We start from the raw sequence: 14,823 nt of genomic DNA, 5'->3' as shown, positions 1-14,823 counted from the left end.
TAAAATTATATTAAAATTTCATTTAAAATTCACTTTTGTTAGTATAATTAGAACTTGAATAATTATGTTTTGAGTATAACTTGGATTAATTTTGCTTTCTTGTCATTATGATACTCTGCTGTGTGCTAATATTTTCATGGAAGTATTACACAGAAATATTATTGCTGAAATTAGTGATAATGCATAATGTGCTGTGACATCAAATGTTAGAGTGGCTGCCATGTATAACTCTCTTCAGTAAAATTCCTTCCCTCGCTCAATATTACCTTATTATAATTTATCCTCTACCACTTTTCCATAATTCTAGATTTCAAGTAGCTTTTTTCCTTAAAATGAAAAAGGATAAAAAAATATTTTTCATAACCTAAAAAAGTAGTAGGACATATTTTGTGAAGTTGCCAGATTCCGAAGGCAATACAGGGGAATGACAGCTAGTACCTGCATGTTTATCTTGTGCTAGTCCTTTTATTATTTGTGATCTTTATAATAAACCTACAGAGTAAATCTGTGCCCCGTATTCCTGATGAAACAGAGACGCTAAGTAGCAGGCCCAGTCAGGAGTCACATCCACATCGGTGTAACTTAAGGGCCAACCTCTTTATGCAGGTCGACTTCATTGTATTAGAGAGTTTACACCCAGTCCCAGGCATTAAGGTACCAGGATTCTAAAGTAACTCTGCTTGTCTCAGGACATCTATTTAAGGAAGTAAAATTATAATATTTTTCCTGTAGACCTAATATGACTGCTGTGGTAATGAAGGGAGGTAAATTAATTTCAAAATAATAAAGTACTATGCAAGTGTTTAGAAAATGGTTATTTACAACAGCTCCACTTGGAAGAAATGGAAGCATTCCAGGAAGAGTCTGGTGTTGCAGGAGGAAATCCCGGAGCAGGGCAAGTGGTTGAGGGGGTCTCCGCTTTGGCCAGGCTGTGAGAGACTAGAGGTCAGGGAGGGTATCTTACTTTTATATCTCCAGGGCTTGCCATGTAGTAGTTACCTAGTAAATGCATCCCGTTGTATATTATAAAATATATGTTTGGGGGGTGCCTGGGTGGCTCAGTCAGTTAAGCGTCTGGCTTCGGCTCCAGCTCCAGTCATGATCTCATGGTTCGTGGTTCGAGCCCTGTGTCGGGCTCTGTGCTGACAGCTTAGAGCCTGGAGCCTGCTTCGGATTCTGTGTCTCCCTCTCTCTCTGACCCTCCCCTGCTCGCACTGTCTCTCTTTCTCTCTCTCAAAAATAAAATAAAATTAAATAAATAAATAAAATATATATTTGGGGCCCTTCATGTACATTTCAGACAGTATTTTTTCATTGATTATATTGGCTAGTTTAAAGTAATTAAAGTGTAAGCTAATATTTTTATTAAATATTACATGTAGGTACAAAATGGGGTAAAGTTAAAAGAGGTGGTAACTGTCTATAATATCCTGAGGCTTATCTATGTCATCTATCACTGCGTTTATCCAACTTTATTTTTTGAAAACCTCTGTATGCCAGGTAAAAATTCTCCATGTATCAAATGAACAAGCAGCATGTTTATGTGCAGCTCTGCTGACGTTTTCCTAGCCATAGTTTCAAAGATTCGTGTTTTTCTCATTATAAAGCATTAGAATTAAACAACAAATTCCCTTATCAGAATTGTCTATAGTCATCCCCGAAAGTTTTATTCTGTTTTCAGGTGACATCATTATATCAAGAAAGTTGCATTAGTTCAGGGATGTAAGCACAAATTAAGGTTTGATAAGGAGAAATCCTGAATTCTGCTGGGATAATTCTTAGAGAATACTGATTCATGTTGCTTTCATTAGAATGAGAATCCGAGATGTGAAACAGTACTGGGCTTACTGGGACTCTGGCATGAACTCCATCATATGTTACTGTGGTTGTACCACTTGGGCAAATCTCTACCTTCTTTAAGCTTGTTTCCTGGGCATAAAGCCAAGATGTTAATATCTGCTCGGCATTCCTGTTTTTCTACCAGTTAAGGCTGCTTCATTCCTTCATTCAGCACACCATGTTGACTCTAAATACTTTGTTACACATACATAGGCGAGCTTTTAAATAATGCAGTCTTCCTTTAAAGTCTCATCGTAGGCTCCCATAAATTTTGGCAACACACTAGTAGTATGATTGGAAATTCCAAATAAGCAAAAAGAGAGAGATTTAACAACAAAGTTTGAGATTTTTCTAAAGTAGTAGTGTCTGAAAAAGAATGAAAATGGTGCCACATAGAGTAAAAACAATTAACACATGGAGAGTAGGAAATTACCTTTCCTCCTGATTCATAGCATTCAGGAAAAGTCCTTTTAAAATTCAGGTGTCTGCCACATTAAGGACACCTCATCTGTAAGCATTTTACTTTATAAGCAACTTGTTTGGGAGATGGAAAAATGTTTTATACTTTTACAAATAGGTTATACTTGAAGGAGCATGAAACCGAGAGTCTGAAAATGTAAGTTGTTTTTCTGGCTCTTCTTCTAACTGGCTCTGTGATTTTGGAAAATGTACTACTGCCAACTGAAGAGCAATGAGAAATGAGAAAGAACATGTTTCTAATGTTTTAATTAAAACAAAACAAAACAAAACAAAAAAAACGGGAAGTGTTAAAGCACTGTCTCAATTTGCACCTTTCTTACAGGACAATACTCAAAACATAGAGCAAAATACTCATTACAAAATTTATTGAAAAGAACAAATTTCACAAAGAGAATCTCAAGAAAATTTCTAAGCAACATGAGTCTGGTTCCCAGATGTATTTTTGTGAGGACGATATAGATGATATATGTATTAGCTCACAGAAGCTATGATTTGTAACTCAATTGCTTTTGAGTATCTGAAAGCAATTCTCTACTTCTAGTGTTCTAAGTGCCCAGCCACACTCAGCATTCTTGTTGATGTGGCCAAATTCACCAGAGGCAGTGGAACTGAAGTTCCAATAAGGAAGAGACCTGCAGCTCCTCTGGTCTGAGTCTCTGTCCTCCCATGGGCACGTGTCTCATTCATCCTGCATAGAAAACTACTAGCAACCTTCTTTAACCCTCTGGTCAAATATTGTCACTCATTGAAAGATCAAAATTATGTGTATGATGTCCAACTGAAATATATCCTCTTGATTGTTTAAAATAAGTGTTGCAGGGGCACCTGGGTGGCTCAGTCAGTTAAGCATCTGACTTCAGCTCAGGTTATGATTTCAAGGCTCGTGAGTTCAAGCCCCGCATCAGGCTCTGTGCTGACAGCTCAGAGCCTAGAGTCTGCTTCAGATTCTGTCTCCCTCTCTCTACCCCTCCCCCACTTGTCCTCTGTCTCTCTGTCTCTCAAAAATAAATGAAGATTAAAAAAAAAATTTAACAAAACAAAATAAATTAAGTGTTGCAGATTGCCTTTATGTATGGCCCCAAATTTTCAGTTCCCTGTCTGGTTGTTGAGTATGAACATTATGTTCCCTGGAAGGATTTGACTTCAAAGATCTGTCTTCAGCAAAAATTAGAATCCTTTTGACACTGTGTAGTTAATCTTTTCACATTATTTTGTAGTTTACACAATGTTTTCATGTGCAGTTTAGAGTTTCCATTGAAAAGCTTTAACCTATCATTAAATAAGAATAAAAAGTCTGGTGTTTTTTTCATAAATAATTATATATCTTTATACATTTTAGCAAATAACATTAAATATAAGATTGAATACACTTATTGCTCTTATTTGGCAACCCTAAACCAAATCCAAAATGATTTGTGCTATTTGTAAGTTAATTTAAAAAATTTAATTAACTAACATTAAAATTCTGTGAATTCATGAAATGAATTTTATTAGACAATTTTGACAATTTAAACATCTTATTCAAGGTCACCAGAACAAGAAATAGCACAGCAAGGATGTTTCTCCCTGTCCTTCAAATCCAATTCTGGGTTTTTTCTTCACCATTACAGAAATATTTTTCTGATGTTGTTGAAATACCTACGTGTTGACTGAAAGTTATATTTTTTAAAATTCTGAGACTACTGACTTAACCATGATAAAAAAAGAAGTAAAAAATCCAAGTAAACACTTGAAAATACATAGATGTACCATATTTCATCCATTCTGATGCACTTTTAACATCTATGAAATTAGAGTGAGTCTTACACTTGATGGCATGTCATCATTTAATTGGTAGCAATTTTCTTTCAAAATACATGTATAAAATGGACTCTCTCACTATAAATGACAGTTTTAAAAAATTTTTTAATGTTTATTTTTGAGAGAGCAAGACAGAGCACAAGAAGAAGAGGGGTAGAGAGAGAGAGGGAAACCCAGAATCTGAAGCAGGCTCCAGGCTCTGAGTTATCAGCACAGAGCCCAATGCAGGGCTTGAACTCACAAACCTTGAGATCACGACCTGAGCCGAAGTCAGACGCTCAAAACTGAGCCACCCAGGCACCCACATAAGTGACACCTTAAAATAAAAGATTTATAGAAATACTTTAAATTCAATAGGAGTATGTTTATGTCCAAAGTCAGATGCAATCTAGTATGTAGACTGGCTGACTTGAGGGACAGCAGAACTGTGTTTCTAACTGAACATGCACCACCTATTATTATTACCTGCAAGGTCTCCACTTCTACCAGAAAAGAGCCAGATTCACCAACAGACTTTTAAAAAGCTGGAAGCGACATTAGAGGTCATTTAAACCAAACCCATTGACTCAGCCTAGAAAGGAAAGGGTTTGCGCAAGCTATACGGTCAAGACAAGGCGTCTTTTCATTAGTGAGCCACACAGAGTTTGCGTTAAGCATTGTTCCTGTTAGGCCCTCTTTTAAAATAAAACATGATAGTCATTCTATTATCTATTATTCCTGAAACTTTTCTTTGTTTTGAGAGGGCTCAGTAGGTTAAAACTTTGACTTTTGATCTCAGTAAATCTCACTTAAATATCTACTTTATGCCAGAGTAAGAAAACAGGGTAGAAGAGATATAAAAGTTTAATTAGTTTGTAAGTCTTTTATCTTCCATCTCTAATCCCTTTATTTTTAGTGTTTGTTGAAAATAGGGATGGAGTAAAGTCTGTTTTTAATATTTCCAATCCAGTAAATTAGAGTAAATTAAAATTTCCAAATTTATGAAGGCTCACTCCCCAAACTCAGTACTCTTAAGACTCTCTAATAGATCTACCAACCAAAAGTCAGACATTAATGGCAAAGTCTCAGGTTGAAGAGAAATGTTCTTAATCACCTGAGTAGTCTGGTTGTTGACTTTTTGTTTTTTGTTTTGTCAACACCAGCCTTCAAGGCAGATAGTTTACAATTTTTACCACAAAGTGCATTCCATCAGACATTGGCTCACATTGTTTCTTTTTTCAACTTAACCCTCTCACACTAACAGCTCCCTTTACTCCCCTTTGCTTTCATTTTTAGATCTCTGGCTCTAATCTTTCTTTGCCCCTGCCCACTTGAGGGATTTATTTTTAATCATAAAAATGATTCATTATGGCACCAATTCTCAATAATGCAAACATCTTTCTTCATTTTAACAAAATTCTCATTTAATTCTAGCTTAAATATAATTAAATCATTTCTTTGCTACTGCATTTTCAGAGCTTTTAATATGTCAAAATGCACTCTCAATGTTCTTGTAGGGAATATACAACATGTGTTGCTTCCCAAACTTAATGATGACAGAACTTCACCCCCTCCCCTTACTCCCTCCACTGCCACTCCAGATACTGTTTAGAGGGCCCTTTGATATATATGAAATTCTTATGTATGGAAAAGTCTTTGAAACAAAGGTCAAGATGTTACACGATGAAATCCTTGTTTATTCAGCAGCATTATTTAAAATGTCAGAATGATGGGCGCCCGGGTGGCTCAGTCAGTTAAGCATCTGACCCTTGATTTCAGCTCAGGTCATGATCTCATGGTAGTGAGACTGACCAGCATCAGGAAATGCCCTAAGCATGAAGTCTGCTTAAAATTCTCACTCTCTTGGGGCATCTGGGTGACTCTGTCAGGTAAGCGTCCTGCTCTTGATTTCAGTTCATGTCATGACCTCACAGTTTGTGGATCAAGCCCCTCATTGGGCTCTGCACTGATAGCATGGAGTCTGCTAGGGATTCTCTCCCCCTCTCTCTTTTCCCCTTCCCTGCCTCTATCTCTCTGCTCCTCCCCACTTCAGCTCTCTAAAAATACATAAACTTTAAACAATTCATGTTAAAGATTCTCTCAAAAAAATTTAAAATGTGAATGCACAAACATAGTGGATCAATTGGCTAAAAATGAATGAAAGTATACACCTAATTTTATAAGGCAGATCTCATGCTCACTGTCTCTTTTAAACCTCCTCACTAGCCAGAGGAATATTATTCAAAAATTACTCAATAAAAATTACTGAAAAATTTGCAAACACTTCCACTCTGATGTATTCATACAATAAACATCCTTGAGTGCTCTTTCTGTGATTTGAAGTGTATATGGGGCCAACTAAATGTTTAAATCATAGGCTATATTTATCCACTATCAACAAAACAGGGAAATGGAACTGAACCTACTCTTTTCCTTCCCTCCCTATAATTTCCTCTGTTTCTAATTTTGTGGCAATCAAGTTTCAACTAGTTAATCAAATGTCCTTTGTGTGGCAGGTGCCAGGGTGTTTATTTTCATTAGTGTACCAACTGCCATATTTAGGAACTTGGCCTTTTGGTTAACTGGCTACAAGCATGGCTTTAAACCATTAAATGTGTGTATTTAAACTCAGCATTTATTTTTACATCCCCCTATCCAAAAAATCAGGATGTGGTTATCTGTAAGATGATACAGTATGACTTTTTTCCTCTATACACCCAAGCACAAAAATATATGCCTCAGACACAGTCATCAATAGTATAAAATGCCCATCATCCTGTGCCATTTATAATATTGCAGAGATGAAGAGAAACCTGGTTAGTAAAACACAGGTAAAAATAGTTAAAGAAAATTCACATGGGAAGGCTTATAAAATTGGGCAATTTCACACTTTGTAACCTGTTTTTAACATGATAAAAAAAAAAGATGTAAAACATCACAATTGTGGTTTATCTTTGATTGAATAAGAGAGCTATATTTAAAACAAAGATAGGCCAGAAATATAAGATCATTTTTAAGATACAGTTAAGGTTTTGATACATCTCTCTCTATGTTGAGGAAAGTTAAAGGGACATCAGCATAATCAGAAGTAAAAAAAATATGATTTGGTGGCAGATTTTCTAAGGAATAGGTAATGAATTTTTAATTGGTATTTCTACCAGATAACAGTTATGTTCTTTATTGTTATTTTTCTACATTTCTACATTCTTTATTGTTATGCTTCAATTTAGAGACATAATCATGATTTATTGTTTTTTGATGCTTACAAATACTCTGCTCAGATATCCATTTGTCAGAAAAAGAACCCATAATTACTGGCTCTTTCCAAAAAGGTTGGAATATTGACAAGTAACTAGAGATTAACATTACAAGTATTCAAAATATTTGTTGGTAACCTATCAAAGAACTAGTTTAGACTACATAACATGAAATTAAAATCAAATTTGATAAAAGTTATCAACATGAAAATATTTTTATTAAATATTTATTAAATGCCCATATTAAATGTTAATAGACCTGGTTAATACACATGCTACTCTGTCTATACAAAACACTTGTCTGTGTTCTAGCAGATAATCTTTATTGCTAAAATCCACAAGGTTCACAGTAACAGTACTATAAGGAAATGTCATTAAAAAAATCTTCAGTCACACCAAAGCAAATGTAGTTACTAAAGAAATACTTAGTATTACTCATAAGTGTTCTTTCTTGCAAATTATAAATACTATATGGGATAAAGAAGATATACACGAATCAGTTCAATCCTCTCAAAGCACTTTGGAAGTGAGAATTACTCCTTGCTTCATAAATATGAAAAATAAAGTGCACGTAGATTAACTGATACATATCTAAGGTCACTAATACTAAAGCCACAAGGAGACTCAAATCCAGTTCTTCAGATCCATCTAAGCATCCTTTCCCTTTTGCTCCGGACAGCTTTCCAAATGATGGTTTTGGGAAATAAAAGCTCTCTGAGACTTCTCATTCAGGGATGAATAGGATGGGGCGGAGGTATCTTTCCCAATGCCATGTATTAAGTAGTGAAGTCATGACCATTCCATTGCAGCCCACAGCCCGTGATCTCCCCTAAATCGGGTAAGACTTTCTCTTTACCAGTGGTCAAATTGGCAGCCAGTAGACCTGATATAGACCATAGATTAGCTTTAATTGTCTGTATAGTGTTTTTTACTATAAAAAATCATAAATTACACATCTTTGTGCTTACTATACAGAATTAACAAATGTACTTTTTAGACACATTTGGTTTAAAAAAATATGTAGATTAAAACTAAGTCCTTGTGTTTTCTCCATAATCCTATTTACTTCCCTTTTTCCACAGAGGCAATCATAGTCATGAATCAAGTTCCATTGGTTTATACCTTGATTATAATATAGATTTCAAAATATATATAAAATTGTTTTGTGTATCCCCAATTTAGGTAAATGGTAGCAAGCCATATATATTGTTCTACAACTTCCCATTTCCCTTCCAAAATAGCTTCTCTGAAATCCTTTGAGGTATATATATATATATATATATATATATATATATACACATGTAACATTTAAGTCATTTGTTTTAACCATAGACACATGTATTTAAGTCATTTGTTTTAAATCCAGAGTATGAATATACCTCAACTTATAAACCCATTTCCTATTGAGTAGAGTCCTTGGATTCTGGTTTTCTACCACTATAAACAATGAAACTATGAACTGTCAGGTACAGGTCTCCATATAAACATGTAAGAGTTCCTTTGGAATATATACTAAGAAGTGAAATAAATGTGTTATAGATAGTACATGATCATTCTTAACTTTTCTAGATACAGTTCAATTTTGTCCAAATGATTGGATTCATCTCCTACCTCACTAGCATTACTTACATTTCTCTGTTTCTGAGAACCATTCTAAAATGTGCAATGTTCACTGTGAATTTTTGCCAACCTGATGTATGTCATGGTATACCATTTATTTCTCTTTTTTTGCATTAAATAAGTTGCATGTATTTTTGGATGGGTATTTTTGGATGCTTATTTTCCATTAGGCTATTTCCTTTTCTATGAAATGTCCATTCGTAACTTTGGCCCAACTTTACTAAATTGTTAATTAAGTTGTTATTTTTAAATTTTTGTTTATCAGTTTTTGAATGGATACAGAAGATGTAGTATATGCAAACAATAAAATATTACTCGATGATCAAAAAGAATGGAATCTTGCCATTTGCAACAACGTGGATAGAACTAGAGTGTATTATACTAAGTGAAATAAATTAGAGAAGGATAAATATATGATTTTACTCAAATGGGGAATTTAAGAAACAAAAACAGATGAACATAGGGGAAAGGAGGCAAAAGTAAGATAAAAATAGGGAGGCAAACCATAAGAGACTCTTATATACAGAGAACAAACTGAGGGTTGCTGGAGGGGTGTTGGGTGGGCTAAATGGGTGATGGGCATTAAGGAGGGCACTTGTTGGGGTGAGCACTGGGTGTAATATGTAAGTGATGAATCACTAGATTTTACTCTTGAAACTATTATCACACTATATGTTAACTAACTTGGATTACCATTTAAAAAGTAAGATTATAAAAAATATTATCAGGTTTTAAATATTCCAAATGCTAAACTTTATTTTTTATATCATGTTGAAAGTATACTCCGTTTTGTACCTTTTTTTTTTTTTTTGGTTTACTGTATCTTTCCATACAGAGTTTTTCAATTTTGATAGAAGGACATATGACAAATTTTTCTATAAGATGTGTACCTTTTGAATCTTACTTAAGAAATCTTTACATAGCACAAGGACATAAATATATCCTCCTATGAGTTATGTGGTGATTTTGAAATTGTGAATTTAAATGCTTTCACATAGCACATTCTCTCAGGTTCACCACAGACCTCACTAGACCTTATTTTCTAAAACGTGACCGATTTCATACATTTCCCCTTAGGGATGTGAGGTTGTAATCCTTGAATTAGATAATCAAAGCATAAGATATACAAACGAGATTTCTCGGACTTTGGTAAGTCCAAATTATTGTATTATAGCTGTACAACCTCGGTCTCGGTTTCCATGGAAATGATGCCTTGATAGAATTCATTCCAGGAGACTGACAGCTTTTATTAAGTATAATTTAAGTTTTGCAGAGATGCACTCCAGCACAGAGAAGCTGAATAATTCAGTGTATCACCTGCATCTAACAAGCTTTACAGGAGCTTTTGTTTTCTGTCTTTATATGCCAAACTAATAAATACTGACTATGATGTTTATGACCCTCAGATGCTGTACGGGAGATTGGCAAATGCACATTTTATTCTGGCTGTGACATTGATGCTGTGGAGTTCAGGAAAAGTACACTCAGTGGATGTAGCAACAGAGGTAATGGAAACTAGCTTAAAAGATCATATATTTTTTATGATCATAATCCATTTCTACTGTCAAAAGAAGATGCTGTTTACAAATATATGCCTTAATAACACAAAAAGATATTTTTTTCTACTGTCTTGACCTAACTGTAGTTTCAGAGAAGACCAGTTATCGGAATGTCAAAAAATAACTGGCTGTAATAAAGGTTAGAATTTTTTGAACAAAAAAAAAGCATAAAATTTATTATCGTTTCAGCCATATTTTTAATTAAATCAATTACATCAAAATGAAGTGCTTTTACGTGAAATTTAAAGGTGTTAAGTGTCAAAATTGAATAGCTTTGGCCAAACTCTGTATTACTATACAAATGTCTTCTCGCTGCCATGACTAAAGCACAAAGAAAAAGAAATATGAGGACATCTCCACAAACAGAAATATTAATGTGGCATATTTGATCTTATTAGAAAGTAGTCTCTAGGGGCGCCTGGGTGGCTCAGTGGGTTAAGCCTCTGACTTGGGCTTCAGGTCATGATCTCACATTCCTGGGTTTGAGCCCCGAGTTGGGTGGGCTCTGTGCTGATGGCTCAGAGCCTGAAGCCTGTTTCTGATTCTGTGTCTCCCTCTCTGTCTGCTCCTCACCACTCATGCTCTGTCTCTGTCTAAAAAATAAATAAAACATTTAATAAAATACTTTAGAAAGTAGTCTCTGTACTTCTTAAATAACAAATGAGAGCCTGAAATGCATTTTATTGAAGAACAAGTTTTATATGAGTTCTATTAGGTTTTTTTCTGAAAATTAAGAACATCTTAATCTTTTAATGTTTATTTTTGAGAGAGAGAGAGAGAGAGACAGAGACAGAGTACAAGCAGGGAGGGGCAGAGAGAGAGAGGGAGACACAAAATCTGAAGCAGGCTCCAAGGCTGTCAGCACAGAGCCCAATGTGGGGATCGAACTCATGAACCATGAGATCATGACCTGAGCTGAAGTCAGATGCTTAACCAACTGAGCCATCCAGGTGCCCCAAGAATATCTTTAAAAAGGAACAAAACTCTGTTTTGTATGTGTGTCAGTTGAAAGAATGATAACATACTCTATTGGAGGATGCTTTGAGAGATAATAAAAGATCTCCTGTTTTTGCCCTTTGAAAGTTTGTCTCCTGCTCTTTAGAGTTTCTTTCTCGTAATATCATCTTCTTTCTCAGTGGGCACCTGAGTGTTATCAAGCTTATGTAGGGAAGTGATAGATGTTGGGATTTTAAGAGGAGTTTAGAACACATTGTGGAGTTTGCAGTGCAAACTATGAGATATTTCTTATTTTATTTCTACAAGATGAGAGTGTGTTTGGAATAATTAGCTTCATGGCAGTATTCAGAATAGAATAGAAAAGGAAGAGATAGAAGATAGAGAAATAGGTTATAAGATGATTAAGAATGTACACTCAGCAGTGAAGAGGAGTTGATATAAATTACTACTGATGGTAATCAGATAGAGCAAGAGAATGGCACCCAGGTGATTCAGTTCATTAAGCATCCAACTCTTGATTTAGGCACACGTCATGACCTCACTGTCATGAGATCAAGCCCTATGTCAGGCTCTGCACTCAGCATGGAGCCTGCTTAAGATTCTCTTTCTCTGGGACAGAGGAGAGAAGGAAGGAAGGAAGAAGGGGAGGAGGGAGGAAGCTGGGGAGGAAGGATGAGGTTTTCCAGGAAGAACTGTCCAGACTTAGTGTACATTTGGTTGGTTTAAGAAAGAGGAGGCTCAATAGCTTTGAGTGTCAGACTATATGTATTTCATAAGAGAGTTGCTGGAGCCAGTGATGAAAAGGCTTGGAAAATGCTCCTCTTTCATTTTATTGGGGAAAATGAAGAACATAGAGAATGGAGGAAACAATTTAAGGAGAAAGATAAGAAGTGAAGAAAAAGAGTCTTACCAAGACCAAGAGTCTGGCACAAGGAGGAATGTGATTAACAGAGGGGGCAGGGAAGAGGTCACTGGAGCTGGTTTCTTCCCACAGGGGAATATTCTCACTTTCTTAGAAAAGAAGTAATACCCTACAGACTCCATAATGACTAAACACCATTAATAGGAACATTTTTTTAAATGCTGTGATTGGGCTTAAGAAAGGAAAAGACAGGCTTCATAAATGACACCCACACTTCTATGACTTGAATGAAGTGTGAAGTGTCAATATGTGAAACAAACAAATAAGAAATTTTACATCAGAGGATAAAGTCATTGGGATATTCCTGACTCACTGTAGACACTCATTAACAGTGTGGTAATAAATTACATGGGAAGAGAAGCTTCCTGAGGGCAGAGACTGGATTTTATTCATTTTTGTGTCCCCCAGGTCTGATGCATAAGCTGGTACATAGCATATGCTTAATAGCTTAAATCAATAAGGTATGAATGAAAGGTGAAAAGAAAACAATGTGAGGTTTGTTTTTTTTTCAAGATTCATTTCATAAACATTCAGAAATATACTGAGTACAAACTATGAGCAAAAAAACTGGCCTAAGAATTGAAGAGCGTCAGTAAAAGACTAGTTTAGACACAGTTATTGCCCTCAGGTTACTCACAAGTTAATAAGCAGCACAAATATACTGTAATCAATCTAACACAAGAGAAATGTGTACAATGATGAAGGAAGTATAAGATAAAGTGCTAGGAGTATGACTAGGAAGGATGCAGTTGTTACCGGGAAAGAGTCTAAAAGGATGCTCAGTTAATATACTAAGTTTTAGAGGCAGACCTATAATTTTTTCTTTATTTCCTGTGTTGCTGTTGTTGCTGCTACTGTTGTTGTTTTAATTGCTTTTGGATATACCTCCTCTCTATGCATTTTTGTTCCCCAAGGTCTTTCTCTTGGGAGCATAAATCCACAAGAAATCAAGTTTCATGACAGGCATGTCAGCTAAAGGTAGCAAAAGCCAAATGCAGATGGTTATACATTTTTGAGGTTTCTTTTTTTGAACAAGTGGAATCACCCTTCCTGCCCCACAGGCTTTTGATTCTGGAATCATAGATATGCAGTCACCACCCACAGCCAGGGAAGAAAAATCAGCCACTAATCTGGCAGCAAAACTCTTGCTTCTTGATGAACTTGTGTCTCTGGAGAATGATGTTATTGAAACAAAGAAGAAAAGGAGCTTCTCTAGTTTTGGGTCTCCCCTGGACAGACTCTCAGCTGGCTCTGTGGATCATAAAGGTAAACAGAGGTAAGTGAACTCTTGAAGAAGGAAAATTTTTATTCTTTAATTCTGCCACTCTAACTCCAGAAACAGAGGTTCACATAAGATAATGAAAACCTTAGAGGTAAACATATTTGACAGTGTTTTAGCTAACTTGTGAGTTTAATAGCATGATTTGGGAATTAACTGTGGAGGAAGTAAAATGACTGGACAGTATGCATGAATATTTTTTGTCATACTTTCCTGAGGAAGATTCCTTGGCATGCAAATGCAAAATAGTTATTATAAGACATTACAGATTTGGGAGGTGAGGGAGAATGTGTGTCTATGGGATAAATGTTCTGGTCATTTGAGTCTTCCATTTGATGGCGGTAACCAGAATACCATTTCTATTTTTACCCTTTTACAAAGGTAGTAGAGATCTCTCAGGGTTTGGAATAAGAATATATGTGTTTCAGTCAAATTTCTGATCTTTTGTAGCCATATGACTTTTACAAGAATCTTAGCCTCTGTGATCCTCAGCTTATTTATCTGTAAAATGGGGATAATTCTTTAACCTCCATAAAATTCAAATGATTACTTTGTAATGATAATGGAATTCGAGTAATTAAATCACCCTTTAATCAATGAATAACTATGAATAATTTAAAGCAGTTGTTTCAAACTTAATTCATTTTCTACCTCCTCAGTCTTTGTTCCTCATGTCATACGTCTCATATTAGTAATGCACAAGCAGACACCCAATTACTAAGGTCAGTAATCTGAGGAATTTACTAGTATTCCTTTTGCTTACTTTTAACATTCCATTTTTGGGGGCGCCTGGGTGGCTCAGTTGGTTAAGCCTCCGACTTCGGCTCAGGTCGGATCTCACGTTCGTGGGTTTGAGCCCCGCATCGGGCTCTGCGCTGACAGCTCAGAGCCTGGAGCCTGCTTCCAGTTCTGTGTCTCCTTCTCTCTCTGCCCCTCCCTCCTCACACTCTGTCTCTCTCTATATCAAAAACAAATAAAACATTAAAAAATTTTTAAAAAACATTCCATTTTTCATGAAATTCTTTAAATCTTAAATTCATTTAAATTATTTAAATCCTATTTGTTTTGTATCTTAAATATCTCCAGAATATCCTTTCCCATTAATGCTTCCCTAATTCTGGTCTAAATCAT

The 14,823-nt window shown here is 35.5% G+C and overlaps 1 protein-coding gene across 1 annotated transcript in view; it reads left to right on the top strand.

Moving 5' to 3' along the window:
- The first annotated feature begins 10,381 nt into the window (after nt 1-10,381).
- The window catches only part of OSTN (osteocrin), a 30,087-nt gene continuing 25,645 nt past the window's right edge, over nt 10,382-14,823 (top strand). Inside the window, exons 1-2 of the mRNA XM_029940795.1 lie at nt 10,382-10,480; nt 13,475-13,689. Of these exons, the coding sequence (XP_029796655.1) occupies nt 10,382-10,480; nt 13,475-13,689 (314 nt within the window). The remainder of the gene's footprint in view (nt 10,481-13,474; nt 13,690-14,823) is intronic.

The sequence above is a fragment of the Suricata suricatta genome, chromosome 5, assembly GCF_006229205.1.
Source record: "Suricata suricatta isolate VVHF042 chromosome 5, meerkat_22Aug2017_6uvM2_HiC, whole genome shotgun sequence".
Taxonomy (NCBI): domain Eukaryota; kingdom Metazoa; phylum Chordata; class Mammalia; order Carnivora; family Herpestidae; genus Suricata; species Suricata suricatta.
The sequence above is the reverse complement of the archived record's forward strand: the minus strand, read 5'-3'. Positions and strand labels throughout refer to the sequence as shown.